The sequence below is a fragment of the Rattus norvegicus genome, chromosome 11 (genome assembly GCF_036323735.1).
Source record: "Rattus norvegicus strain BN/NHsdMcwi chromosome 11, GRCr8, whole genome shotgun sequence".
Lineage (NCBI taxonomy): Eukaryota > Metazoa > Chordata > Mammalia > Rodentia > Muridae > Rattus > Rattus norvegicus.
The window spans coordinates 24,618,019-24,631,235 of NC_086029.1; the positions used below are offsets into that span (position 1 = coordinate 24,618,019).

The 13,217-nt window shown below is 39.0% G+C and overlaps 1 protein-coding gene and 1 long non-coding RNA gene across 15 annotated transcripts in view; one reads left to right on the forward strand and one right to left on the reverse strand.

Moving 5' to 3' along the window:
* Positions 1 to 5,718, reverse strand: part of LOC102551469 (uncharacterized) — a 38,011-nt gene extending 32,293 nt beyond the window's left edge. Inside the window, exon 1 of the long non-coding RNA XR_005491059.2 lies at positions 5,582 to 5,718. This is a non-coding gene — a long non-coding RNA (uncharacterized LOC102551469). The remainder of the gene's footprint in view (positions 1 to 5,581) is intronic.
* Robo1 (roundabout guidance receptor 1) overlaps positions 1 to 13,217 on the forward strand; it is a 1,040,826-nt gene that overhangs the window by 550,150 nt on the left and 477,459 nt on the right. For 12 of the 14 annotated variants that reach the window (XM_063270751.1, XM_063270753.1, XM_063270742.1 and 9 more), the window contains one exon: positions 7,136 to 7,219. The exons of the other annotated variants lie outside the window; for them this stretch is intronic. In XM_063270751.1, the coding sequence (XP_063126821.1) occupies positions 7,136 to 7,219 (84 nt within the window). The remainder of the gene's footprint in view (positions 1 to 7,135; positions 7,220 to 13,217) is intronic. 14 annotated transcript variants of the gene reach the window in all.

The window sequence follows — 13,217 nt, forward strand, 5'->3', positions numbered from 1 at the left end:
TAAAATCTGTATTGCAATGTCTGTCTGATAACGAATTTAACATTGTGGTTCATTTTACTAAGCCAAGTTTCTGTTAATTATTGCCGAGAATAATTCTTATAACCATAGTTCTTCTGAATTTAAAATAAACGTAAGGAAACTCCTTGATTTTCTGAATACAGTAAACACAAAGATGATGGTCTATGCTGATGGTGACCGTGCTGCTGCTGCTTTGACAAAATCGTTTATAAAAATGTAGTAGCTGGGTACGGAAGTAAAGCATTGGAGAAGAGAAAGCACAGACGGTACAAATGTAAGAACCTAGGTGTAAGGTCTAAACCCCCCAGGCATTGCTGTGGACGGCAGTAACCCCAGCACTGGAGGCAGAGGTAGGAGGATTCCCGGAGTTCATTGGCCAGCAAGACTTTCTATTGGGTAAATTTCAGAGAGACTCTGCCAGAGAGGGACAAGGAGAAGACCGGCAGAATGTCATTCCCACATCCTCTTCTTCCTTCCCCACGTAGGTGTGATGGCCTGCACGCAGACATGCACATAGACATATATACAACACAAAACACGAGACAGAAGAAGCAACGTGTGTGAGGACAGTTCTCGCGACATGCATCATGTCTGATGTTCTAAAAGCAGGGTTTTCTGCGTTTTGGTTGTAATGTGCCTTTTACAAGTTACTTCATTCTCTGGATTTTTGAAGTGGGTACTAAGTAAAAGCAACTCCTTTTTTTTTAAAAAAATGAATCATTCTGTTCCTTTACATTTCAGTTGTTATCCATCCCCCTTCCCGTTACCCCTTCCCACACCCCATCCCATCCTCCCAATCCTCCTCCCTTTCTGTGAGGGTGCTCTTCCACCCACTCATCCACTCCCTCCTCACTGCTCTAGCATCCTCCTGCGCTGGGGCATGAAGCCTCCACACTGATGTCAGGCAAGGCCATCCTCTGCTCCGTTTGTATCTGGAGCCATGGCTTCCTCCGTGTATATTCTTTGGTTGGTGATTTAATCCCTAGGAGCTCTGGGTTGTCCAGTAGGTTGATACTGTTCTATCTACCGGGTTGCAATCCCCTTGAGCTCCTTCAGTTCTTCCTCTAATAGCTCTACCATTGGGGTCCCGAGGCTCAGTCTGATGGTTGGCTGCGAGCATCTGCATCTTCATTGGTCAGGTGCTGGTAGAATCTCTCAGGAAAGAGCCATGGCAGGCTGCTGACAGCAAGTGCTCAAGTGCTTCTTGGTGTCAGCAATAGTGTTGGGGAGGTGGACAGAAAGGGAGTTCGTTGGTGTCTACAGATGGGATGGATCCCTAGGTGGGGCAATCTCTAGATGGCCTCTCCTTCCGTCTCTGTTCCATTTGTAAAAGCAACTTCTAATGTTAATTTTCCCACTAAATCTCTGTAACAATTCTCATATATCTCTTTTTATCCCACTTCAAATGAATAGAATAAATAATAATGCTTACGAAATAATCATTTTGACCATAAGTGACACAGGCAGAAGTCAAAATTTAATTCCTATTTGATCCTGTAGGATTCTGGTATAGATTAAATCTTTATAATTTTGGACTTAATTTTGTAATTCATTGCCTAGGTTTCTAATTAAATGTTCTCAGTACTTCATTTAAAGGACCCATTCCCTGCATTCCTCTTGATTAGTAGGAAAGAATCGATGAGAATTGATCCAATTTGTAGAACACAATTCTCATATTGATAGTAGTTTGCATTCATTTGCTCTCCCCTAATCTTTTATTAATGGTCATCTTCAAAATGTCAATTAATGCCAAAGTGTGGTGCAGTGATAATTCAAATCTATAAAGAAATGAGTTTAACGCTGAACAGTAGACCAGAGGGGAGATTCTTATGTTTAATGTAAATCCTGTGAGGTGACCCAGACTGAACAGAACCAGGTAGTAGAAACATGCTAAGAGTGAAAATGCTAATGTAGGAGGAATTTCGAAGTAACTGAAACTGTTTATATAAGCAAATGAAACTCCAAATTAATTAGTTTGTTTGTTTATTAAGATAATTTCTCACTCTGCAGCCCTGGCTGTCCTGAAACTTTCTGTATAGACCAGGCTTGACTCAAACTCATAGAGATTTGCCAGTTTCTGCATCCCAAGCAAGTGTTTGACCTACTGAGTCTACCTTTGAAGTTCCAAATTTGAATAGCATAGTTGTTTCTCTTGGGTGTCTACATTTCCATAGTTGAACCTGTTTACCAAGGCATGGTGAACAACTTAGAGAAATGTGAATGGTGGGCCAGGGCCACCCTATGAAAAGAACCATCTGCATGTGTGAGGGGGAACAGAGGGGTAAGGGCAGCACATTCCAGACTTGCTTAGTTGACACTAAGTGACACTCAGTGACACAATGGAGCACACTTTTACTTGTGATGTCTCCATAGTAGATCAGTTGCTAACATGTGCCACCTTCTTTCTCTCGCTCCTTACATAGTATTTTTCTCCACCATTTAAAGTCAGAAAGACCATGATGCCACCTCACCATTTAATTATTCTACCTGCGTAGTCTAATAATAGTAGATACTGTTCTTGTACATTTGATGTTGGGTCTTAAGTTTGATTGCATGCAAGTCAAACATGGCATGTGTAGGAGTGAAATTGTGCTGTACCACACAATCGTCTTCTCATTCTCGGACACCTACTTTGGGGAGACTGAGTTTGATTATTGAGTTAAAATGGAGACTATCTGATGCAACCATTATCAATGTATATTTCCTCCTTACGGTAAACAAGTGATTTCTGAGGTGATACTTTGGTACTTGGAAATGTACTGTTCTGTAAACTCATTCCACCAAAAAAATTTAAGGCTGCATGTTGCTAGTAAAAGGATACAAAGTTCTAGTTAGGCAAGAATAATACATTCAGGAGCCCTATTCTGCAATGCAGTGAGTGTTATCAACAAGGATGTGCTGTTGATAAACATCGAGGGCAGATTGGATCTGTTTTCACTATGAATGTATTAATTTGCCCTATCAAGCAATTCTAAAATGTAGACATATTTTAAATTTTGTAGCATGTAATAGATTACATATAAAAAAATTTCCATCAATTGAAATGTTGAGTGAGTTGTAATTAAATACAATGTTTACTGGAAAGTAATGATTTCTAGTGTTTATTCCATTTATAGTTTTAGCCTTATTAAATATGTAAAAGATTGCTATATATAATCTTATATATTATTGGTTCAAGAATGCTATATAGCCCCACATAGAAGATAAAGTCAAGCAAGTCATTTTTTATAAATACTAAGCCTAGTATTTATTAAATCTAGAGTTGTTTGTTCCCCTGATAGCAGCATTTACTGAATTATAAAGTAATTAAAATATCGTTCACATTAAAGTAAAATAAGTAACCGACAGGCAGGATACTAGGAGAGGACTACATTGAAGGGACAGCTGAGTCCTGTTTACTAAGGGAACGTTTGAAATTGCTTGTTGTAGACATTAAGTTGAATTGGCTGTGGACTATGATTACGCTGTTGGCCGAGCATTAGATTGGATGATTAGATTAGACCTGAAGTTGAGGGACAGAGAATACGAAGAGCAGATTTGTTCTTAACAAACAAATGAAAGCCAGGATTTCATAACAATGAAGCTGGTTGCTTTGGAAGATAGTGAACACCAGATAGGAACTAACTTCCCTGGAGGAGAATATGTCACCGGAATTGGTCATGAAGATCTACTTGTCGTGATACTTTATATCTAATATAGGCGTCCTAAAGAGAGGGAGGATACAAAGCCATCTGAGTGCATTTATAATACTTTCCCTCCAGTACATGATACTAGTAGAGAAATGCTTTTTTAAGCATTTTCCAGTTGTTTTTCTACTTAGAGCTAGTCACTTAATTAGAATTTGCCTTCATTAATTCATTTGTTAACTTCAATTCTGTGTAAAAATGAAAAATGAAGCACCTGCTCTGAGGAGGTTACATCTTTATCTTCATAGCGTGCCCGTGAAAGCCCCCAGTACCTAGGCATTTATAGAAGACATGTAGGCTTACACTAACAAACAGTATTTACACTGCCTTGAACTCAGGCCGTTAGGACCCTAAACTCAGACTCTACAAATATGCTAACAGAAAATAACCTCTCACCCCTTTGTCTCCTAGCCTGCGGCTCAGAAATCAATACGACTTAACAACAGGCACACACACAGAGACACACGCAAAAATAAGTATCTATCTTTTTGACCCACCATTCAGCCTCCAGCTCACACATCGTGAATCAACGGGGTATTTTATATTATCATTATTCTTTGACAAGAAGAAGGAGAAGGGAAAAAAATTAGGGAAGCTAGTAAAAATGGATCCTTCAGTTTCCTTTCGGCCCAGCATGTCTTTAATTAAAGGCAATGCTAGATAGGCAGGAGGGTCTTTGTAGATATGGTAAAATTGATTGATTAATACGCAGACTAATCTTTTCTAAGCCTAAAAGGAGGCTCTAGCATGGTGGGTAGAAACTAGGAGGAAAGTTTACAAAGCACCAAGGATACTTAAGAGTTGTATGAAGGTTTTGGGTTTTGGTTTTGGTTTTGGTTTTTTGTTTTCCTTTAAGTAGATTCAAGCAACTCATTTCAATGATAGTGGACCCGCTTTCTTTGTTTCCCTGGATTTTAAGAAAACAATTTTCATTTCCAGGAAGGCATCAGTAGTAACAAAAGCATAGAAAGCTATAACACAGCTTTTTGATACTACCTAGACAAGACAACTTAAGCCAGTCACAGATTTGGAAGAATAATATCCTGTTTTAAACAAACTGATCAGAAATAGTGCAACCGCCTTAAATTAACTATCCCTTCATAAGGGTAAGGGTTTACCTTGACTCTGCTTGTTACAAAAACTAATTAATCCATAACACTAAAGCGACTCTGCACACACTGCTTTTTTAAAATAATATTTGAAAAAAGCAAGATTGCACCCTCCCTTAAAAGCCTTTTAAAACACATGAACAGCATTGTGTGTGTGTGTGTGTTGTTGTTGTTGTTGTTGTTGTTGTTGTTCATCTCTCTGTGTCAGCCTCTATTTAAACCCCTTGAGCGAGGCTACTTACTTTGTGGTCCAGTAGTGTAATAACTAATACTGCCCCCAAATTACCCAATGAGACCCGCTTCCCTGCCTGTCTAACGGATGAAACACGAAACTCTGACCTGAGCCTCCATGCATTTAGCATGTTAACAAGCCACAGAGCCAAAGAATTGACGCGCACTGCCTGACCAAAGTTTCCAAAGTCACTTTCGAGACTAACCATGACGAAGCTATCCCTAGAGAGAGAAGGATAAATAAAGCGAAGTGAGCATGCCCCCTGTTTGTCTGCACAGATCCAAACCCTTCTCTTCCACCTTAACCACAGCAGTTTTCATCCTTTGACAGATATGGGAGAGAGCACAGAGAGCAAGAAAATGAGTGGGAGTAATAGTTAGGTCCTTGCGGACTTGTGATAGACTTTTTTATTCCTTGTTAAAAATTCCGAAGTGATTCCTGAATAGCTCTGCCCGAGACAAACTATGTTTCCCTAACTAAACACAAGCAGAGACACAAAATTCACAATGTCTGTGATGTTCCTAGAAGAACATTACCTGTGCGTGGTTACTGCCTCATGGGTAAGGGACTCCCTTTCTTTCCTAAGCTCACAGATGCTGGTCCCCAGAGTAGAATCCTCTCTGATGCTGTTTAAGGTAATAAGAGCCCACAGAGCATTGTAACTTGAATGACCTACGATTCCACACTATTTGACTTAGAAGCTATAGTCTATTGTTTCCCAGTCACTTATCAGCAGTGACGCAATAGGGGATGGTCCTAGGTACCTAGCACATATAAGTATTGTGGTGTTTTATAAAAAATAGAAGATATGTTTTGGTAGAGCAATAGTAGGATGAGGTAAGAGGGATGCCCATGCTGAGGCATCCCTTCCCTTGAGGTACCAGCCATAAGCGGATATAGTATGGAATCGAGTTTATTTAGAACATGGGAAGTGGCGTTGGGAAGGGGGTAGAGCCAGAGAGAGGGAGGGAGGGAGAGGGAGGGAGGGAGAGAGGAGGCCGTCCAGGAACACGTGGAGAGGGGGATGGGGAAGGGGAGGAAGGGGTGAGGGATCGGAGGGACAGAGAATAAGAGAGTAAGATAGTAAGGGAGAGAGGAGGGGGTGAAAAGCCCCTTTAACAGTGAGTCGGACATACCTGGCTGTTGCCAGGTAACTATGGGGCGGAGCCTAGAAGGAATGCTAACTAATACAACAGACATGTACCAGCATCCCCAGACTGCTGTCACTCACAGACTGATCTGCTCCTGAGTACCAGACCTGAGTGTTGAATTCTGCCTCATCTCTAAAATTCTGCACAGGAAAAAAAAAAGTTCAATTCCAAAAACATTACAAAGCATTTTTCCTTGAGAAAATTAAGAATTCATAGATGGTGGTATTTATATTGTCGGTTGCAATAAAGACTTTACAGCAATCTGGGATGACTAAGTCTTCAAAGAAAAAAAATTCCAAGTCAGGTGCTATTTTACCCACACACTCATTCAATTCTTCTCAGTTCTATTCTAGGAGAAATCGTTGTCTTCCAAAGACATAGGATGTGCTTGGCTTTCTTTACTGTTTTTTTTCCCAAGGAGCATGTTTTTATCCTTCTCCTGCCTCCACAAGACCCTCACGCGCTCCCTCCTGCTCTCATCTGAGGTACAGTCCCTGGAGTCTGTAATTGCCAGGAGATGAAGCGATGATGGGGAGTGATCACAGTCAATAGCTTTGATTAACAATAAGGTGGAAAATTAGCAATGCTAGCATTCAGCCACCCTGCCCTCTCCCTCCTCCATATGCTCCCTCAGTCATGCTGCCGGCCTCACAGAGGGCAGTCGGAGCCCCTCGCCAGCTTTGAAGTGCAGCAAAGGTGCAGGCAGTGCAGAGAATTAGGGAGATTAAGGGAAAAGGAAGAAAACTGTAAGCATGGTGCTGAGAGCTGCACAGGGCTCAGTGTACTGCAGGAAGGGCAAGGAAGACGTGTGCTGTGTGTTGTCCTTGTGTGTTTTTCTGTCACATGTGGATTTACTTGTGTCTGGACATGCAGTGATCGAAATGGCAACTACTGTTACTTCTGTGACCCCATCAGCAGCTCTGGTGTTGTTTCCGACAGACCCTGAGGACCTAGAGAGGGGGAACGACAACGGGACGCCAGCCCCCACCTCTGATAATGATGACAATTCGCTGGGCTACACAGGTAGAGTGTTTCTTTCCTGAATGCTGACTTGAAATGCTAACCCTGAAATGTTTCCACCTCCATCCATCATCAGCCACCTGTGCAAAATTTCTAACCATCCCGGCTTCCAGCTCACAGCCACAGCTTCTAGTCCTCATTTTCCGACTCCACTCTGTCCTTGCAAAGTCTTTCTGCAATTGTAAATGCACTGGAGAACCGAGCTGTACCTTAAAAGTGCAGGCATAGCCGCTGTCTATTTTTAATAGAAAAGAAAGTTTATCGTTCTGAAACTTGAATGTCATAAACTTATGGAAAAGAGAAATTTTTCATAGCTTTAATATTTCATTAAGTTAGCTTCAGCAAAAGGTAAGACAACCTACGAGTGATTACATCTCAAAATTAGCTGTGCTTTTAAGCACACTCTTGAATGTGACAGCATTCATAATGACAACTCTAGTTTTGTTTGGATGGAGGCATTGTTATCTTGACAGGCGATCTCTTCTGAAGTAGACACATGTATACATCAGCATAAAAGTACAGATTAAGTTAATGTGTCTGAGAGTAATTTACATACAGAACTCTAAGAATGATCATTCGTAAAATACGAGAATGTTCCTGGCATAATTTCTAAATAGAGTTAGAAACTAATTGTGTAAACGACACAATTTCCATCTCTGAGATAATTTGAAACTTTAGACAAGGCTAAAGAATAAAAGGTACCACTCAAGTCTCATTGAATCAGATAACAAGAAGGCTGGAGGGATAGAGTCTTTATCTCATCCTTTTTGAGGTGCTTGTCGACAGGGCTCTCCACAGAGACTGCTGGGCAGTGTGCCTGGGTAAGCTGTAGAGAGGAGTACAGCGGGGATGAGAGAGAGCATGCATCTGTGTCCTTACAATTCACACAGGACTGTGCTACACGGGGTGAGCCACGAAACACATTTCACTTTGTTATAAAACCGTATTTGCTGATAATTTACCTTAGGAAGATCTTCTGTTCCTTCATATAACTATTGTTCTCCACCTTTTACCCCCAATCTTTGATTTGGAGTTCTTGGAATGAAAATCAAAATTAACAACACCTTTGTTAAAAATTGGACAGGCTTGCACCTCTCTGCTCCAGAGGAGTCCCCTTTCTTGTTTTCCTCCTGAGTATAGAGAGCAAGTGACTAACTGACCAAAGTTTATGGTGATGGTAAGTTTGTGATTTTTTTCCAGAAATGTAGCAAGAGAAAGAGGTAAAACTGGCCTCCTTAACATCACACATAAACCAGGGTACTTTGTTTTTATGAAAGGAGGAATTGGAGATAGCATTCCTTTCGGGGTGTTCTCCTCCCCTGGATTCACTCTAACTGGATAAGCTGCATTGTTTAGATATATTAATGTGGTTTCTTCTTTGTCTTTTATAGATCTCCTGAATGTTATATATAAATCATGTTACAGCATTGAATTAAGAGTGCTTAAATAACAGAACGCTTAATGTTAAGTGCTGCCTTTAAATGTTTTTATTTCTATGTTTTTTCTCCCTTGAGGGACTATCATATGAAATTAATGTGGAGTCATAAACTTATAGAGTTATATTTATTCCCTACAAGGAAACAAATTAAAGCAATAAAAACTCCAAAGTGAATAAAAATTAATCATCTGAATCATCCTTTTCTTAAGACTATAACTAATACTTGTGAAGAGAATTCACTCATAGGCTTTGCTATAGGAAATATTTGGTAATTCATCAACTCTTCCATGCTCTGAATTAAACACATACCTTGTTTCTCTTTTATTTAAATAGCTATTTATTGTTTTATTTATTCATTAAATTAGTTACTCAAATTGATAAGAAAAATAAAGTAAAAAATATGTTAGCCCCTTGATGTTTATGATAAAAAAAAGATCATAGGCTTAAAGAGTAAAGTAACAATTCAAGGCATTGCTTGAAATTATCTATAGCCTTTGTGTGTGTGTGTGTGTGTGTGTGTGTGTGTGTGAGAGAGAGAGAGAGAGAGAGAGAGAGAGAGAGATTCTTCAACCTCAGATAAGAGTTGCTGCAATCTTTATACATTAGAGATTACACATTCATAGGAAAGCGAGATGTCCTATATGTTCAGAAAGAACATTTCCCATTTAATGTAAATTACCTGTAGTTTTGATCACTAGTCCTGCCTGTATCAGTAAATATTACTCAAGAAACAAAACATACCTATTGAGCGACATGGAAACTAAGTCATTAGTTTGAATTAGTTTCAAAGCAAACTTCCTTTAAACTTAATCAGCAAAGCTACCAGGAAGAGTGCACCAGCACCACATTTCACACAGCATTTGTAAATGGCAGTGAAAGCATATCCTCTGTCTTGTTAGTATATGTTCCCCAATATTTTATATGCACATGTTAAAAACAAGATGTACAAATTTGAAGGACAGTTTTAAGAGACACAAAACAATCTCTTAAAATGGCCATGTGCTTAAAATTAAAAATTCACATCTACCCTCCTTCACCTATTTAATTTTGAACATCTTTTTTTAGACAAACAGCATTCACTACACCTAGTTTGTCACAATAATGCTTGCTTTCTCTGCCTCGCTCTCAAATCATTTGGGACCGTTACTGTCAAACTGACTTGTCTTTGACTCTATGGACCCCTAGTCACACACATGAATTTATGTTTTCATTAACAACCTAGTTAACAAATGTTAATCTTTTTTTGCGAGTTCCCTTTTATATCAAATATTCTGCTTATCTAAATTGTTGAAGTGATTTACTTTAGAGCATTGGGTAGAGTGGAAATGTGGAGGTTAGGGGCAGAGATGTATTGATTGCACTTTTCCTTATCTGTAGCAAGTGATATAAAACCATGTAATGTTTTCAAATACTTCAGTTTCACTCTTAGCAATCAATAAATGCAAAGCAATTTCTAAGGTGGCACCATGGTGGGTTATTAAAATGGACTTGTGCATTATTTATAGTGAAATAGCCCATTTCCTGTTTAACCAAGCATGGCATAAATATTAGGGGTTATTTAACAGTTCACAGCAGATAGCCTTTGTCATGAGAATAAGGTAGTGAGGATTTCAAATTAGCACTTTATGGAGTCAGATGGTTTAATATATAACCATCAATGGCTTTTTCAAGATTTCTCAGCAAAGTACCTTGGTACTTGAGTACACAAAATCTCAGTATTGTTGAAAATAGGAAAAAATGTAATATGTCTGAGAATTTACATTTCTGGAATAGACATAATCCAGGTGAGATTTACAGCATCCTTTGTGAAAATTTCAATCATAAATGAATCAAGGCTCATCCACAAGTAAATATTAAAAATATAAGTGGGAGCCAATATTCCCTGGTAACATTCACAATATAGTTTGGAAACAGTAATTAGAAAAAAATCAAATTACATAAGAAAATCTATAAATTCTTTGTATATAGTGTACTAAGTATACTCTTTGTCCTCATCACAACAGATAAGGGGGTCCTGCCGTTTTTGTAATACCAGATTGGAAAAAATTCAAATTTGCATATTTAAAAACCAAAAAACTAATCATCAGGATTGTGCCCATGTCAAAGTAAACTCTAACCAAGAAATGCCTGAGTAATTTCAAATGAGATTAAAGTCTCCCACCCCTTAGTAGTACATCCATGTAAACTTTGTTTATAGTTTCTTTCAAAGAAAAACTAAATATATGTTACCTTACATAGAAAAGCAACATCCTTATCAAATTACATGTTACCCTGAACAAACACAATGGGATCCCCAAACCATATTCTGGAATCTCAGCTGTGATGAGGATGTTGATTCTTAGGTCTCTCTAAGCTGTGTGTGTGTGTCTGTGTGTGTGTGTGTGTGTCTGTGTGTGTGTGTGTGTCTGTGTGTGTGTCTGTCTGTCTGTGTGTGTGTGTGTCTGTGTGTATGTCTGTGTATGACTGTGTGTGTGTCTGTGTCTGTGTGTCTGTGTGTCTGTGTGTGTGTGCTGTGTGTGTCTCTGTGTGTCTCTGTGTGTGCCTGTGTGTGTGTCTGTGTGTGTCTGTTTGTGTCTGTGTGTTTGTCTATGTGTCTGTGTGTCTGTATGTCTCTATATGTGTGTGTGTCTGTTTGTCTGTGTGTCTTTGTGTCTCTGTGTGTGAGTGCACATGTGCACATGTGTGTATGTCCTGAATTGACCTATATATGTGTGCATGTGAGTGTGGTGTCTGTGTGTATATGTTTGCTTGTGTCTCTGTGTGTATGTGTGTGTTTATATGGGTGCAAGGACACACATGCCACACTGGGCATATGAAGGTTGAGGACCAAATCTGGTGTAGGCCTTTGCCTTCCATCTCCTTTGGGTTTTTCTGTATTATTATGCACGCAAACATAGCCGGCATATGAATTTCCAGGTACTTCCTGGCCTCTACTTCCTACCTCACAGTAGGAGCACTAGGATTATAGACACGTGTGTCATGCCCAGGTTTATTGTTGGTTTGGTTTGGTTTTTTTGTTTTGTTTTGTTTTGTTTTTCTGGATTTGAATTCATTTGCAATACAGGACATTTCCAAGTTCCTGTTTCCATACATTCTTAACTTCATAATTTCACAGGTAAAATCAAATATAAACTCCATTTTTCTATGTGTTTTTTTATTTATGCATTGCTATAAATAACCAGCAGGGCAGTTTTAGGAGCAACTCCTTACTCCTTATAACCCTGCCTCACAGGAAGACAATATTACTAACGCCATAATGTGAAAGGTCCTTTCAAGACTATACAAGTGAATTAACCCAAATTTCTTGCCATATAAACTTCATAGCATCTTCAAGTTAAATAAGATTGAATCTTTTATCTGCATATAAGATCTAGTTAGAAATGAAACAGTTCAGACAGACTCTGAGCACCCACATAAGTAGCTTAAAACCTCCTTATGATCTCACTTCTAAAGAAACCAATGCCCCCTTCTCTTCTCCATCATCCTTCTGTATACATGTGGTGCACACACACACCCATTCACCAAATAAAATAAATCTTAAAAATAAAAGCATAGGGGCTGGAGAGATGGCTTGGTGGCTAAGAGCACTGATAGCTATTCCCAACGCTGAGTTCAATTTCCAGCAACCACCTGGTGGCTCACAACCATCCATAATGGGACTGGATGGGACCTCCTGGTGTGTCTGAAGAGAGTGACAGTGTAGTCATATACATTAAATAAACAAATAATAGAAAAATAAAAACATAAACTTGTAAAAGCTTGATTTGGGGAGGAAAGTCCCATGTAATAGCTCCTGATGAATTGCTTTGCTTTGAACTTTTGAAAAATTGCTGTTAATCTTAATATATATGTATATATATTCAAATATATGTTGATAAGTACAATCTTCAAAAGAATACAGCATGCATGTATTTTTAAAGTAAACACAATGCTATACGCAAATAATTGGGATTAAAACTATGATGCGGCCATATTGATGTATGGAGTTTCACATAGCTCTGGCCCTCCGTGCTGAGTTACAGTCATGACTGCTGAGAAAGAGAAAGAGAAACTACGTCAGCTAGCAACCAGGACGTCTGATTAGTTAGCCAGTTCAAGCAGTCAGCAAAACACATATACCAATAAGCCACACTGAATGAACTAACATCTTGTATCTTTGAAGGTGTGTGTGTGTGTGTGTGTGTGTGTGTGTGTGTGTGTGTGTAAAATAATAATAAATTAAAAATAAGAGACAATGAATTTGAAAAGGAATTGTGGTGGAGAGAGATTTAAAGAGTTGGAGGAAGAAGTGAATAGTGTATTCTGTAAATAGCAGAACCCATATGTGAAGTGACATATGAAAAAGAAATTTAGAAAGGACACAGTGGCACATGTCTTCTATCCCAGCACTTGGGACTCTGAGGCAGACGTATCTCTGAACTTGAGACCAGCTCATCTACAGATGCAAGTTCCGGAAAAGACCAGGCTACACAGAAAACCCTATCTGAAAAAGAAAAGAAAAAAAAACAAATTTTAAAAGAAAGTTTTAAAAATAAACAACTTCTTAATTGTTGCATCTACAGC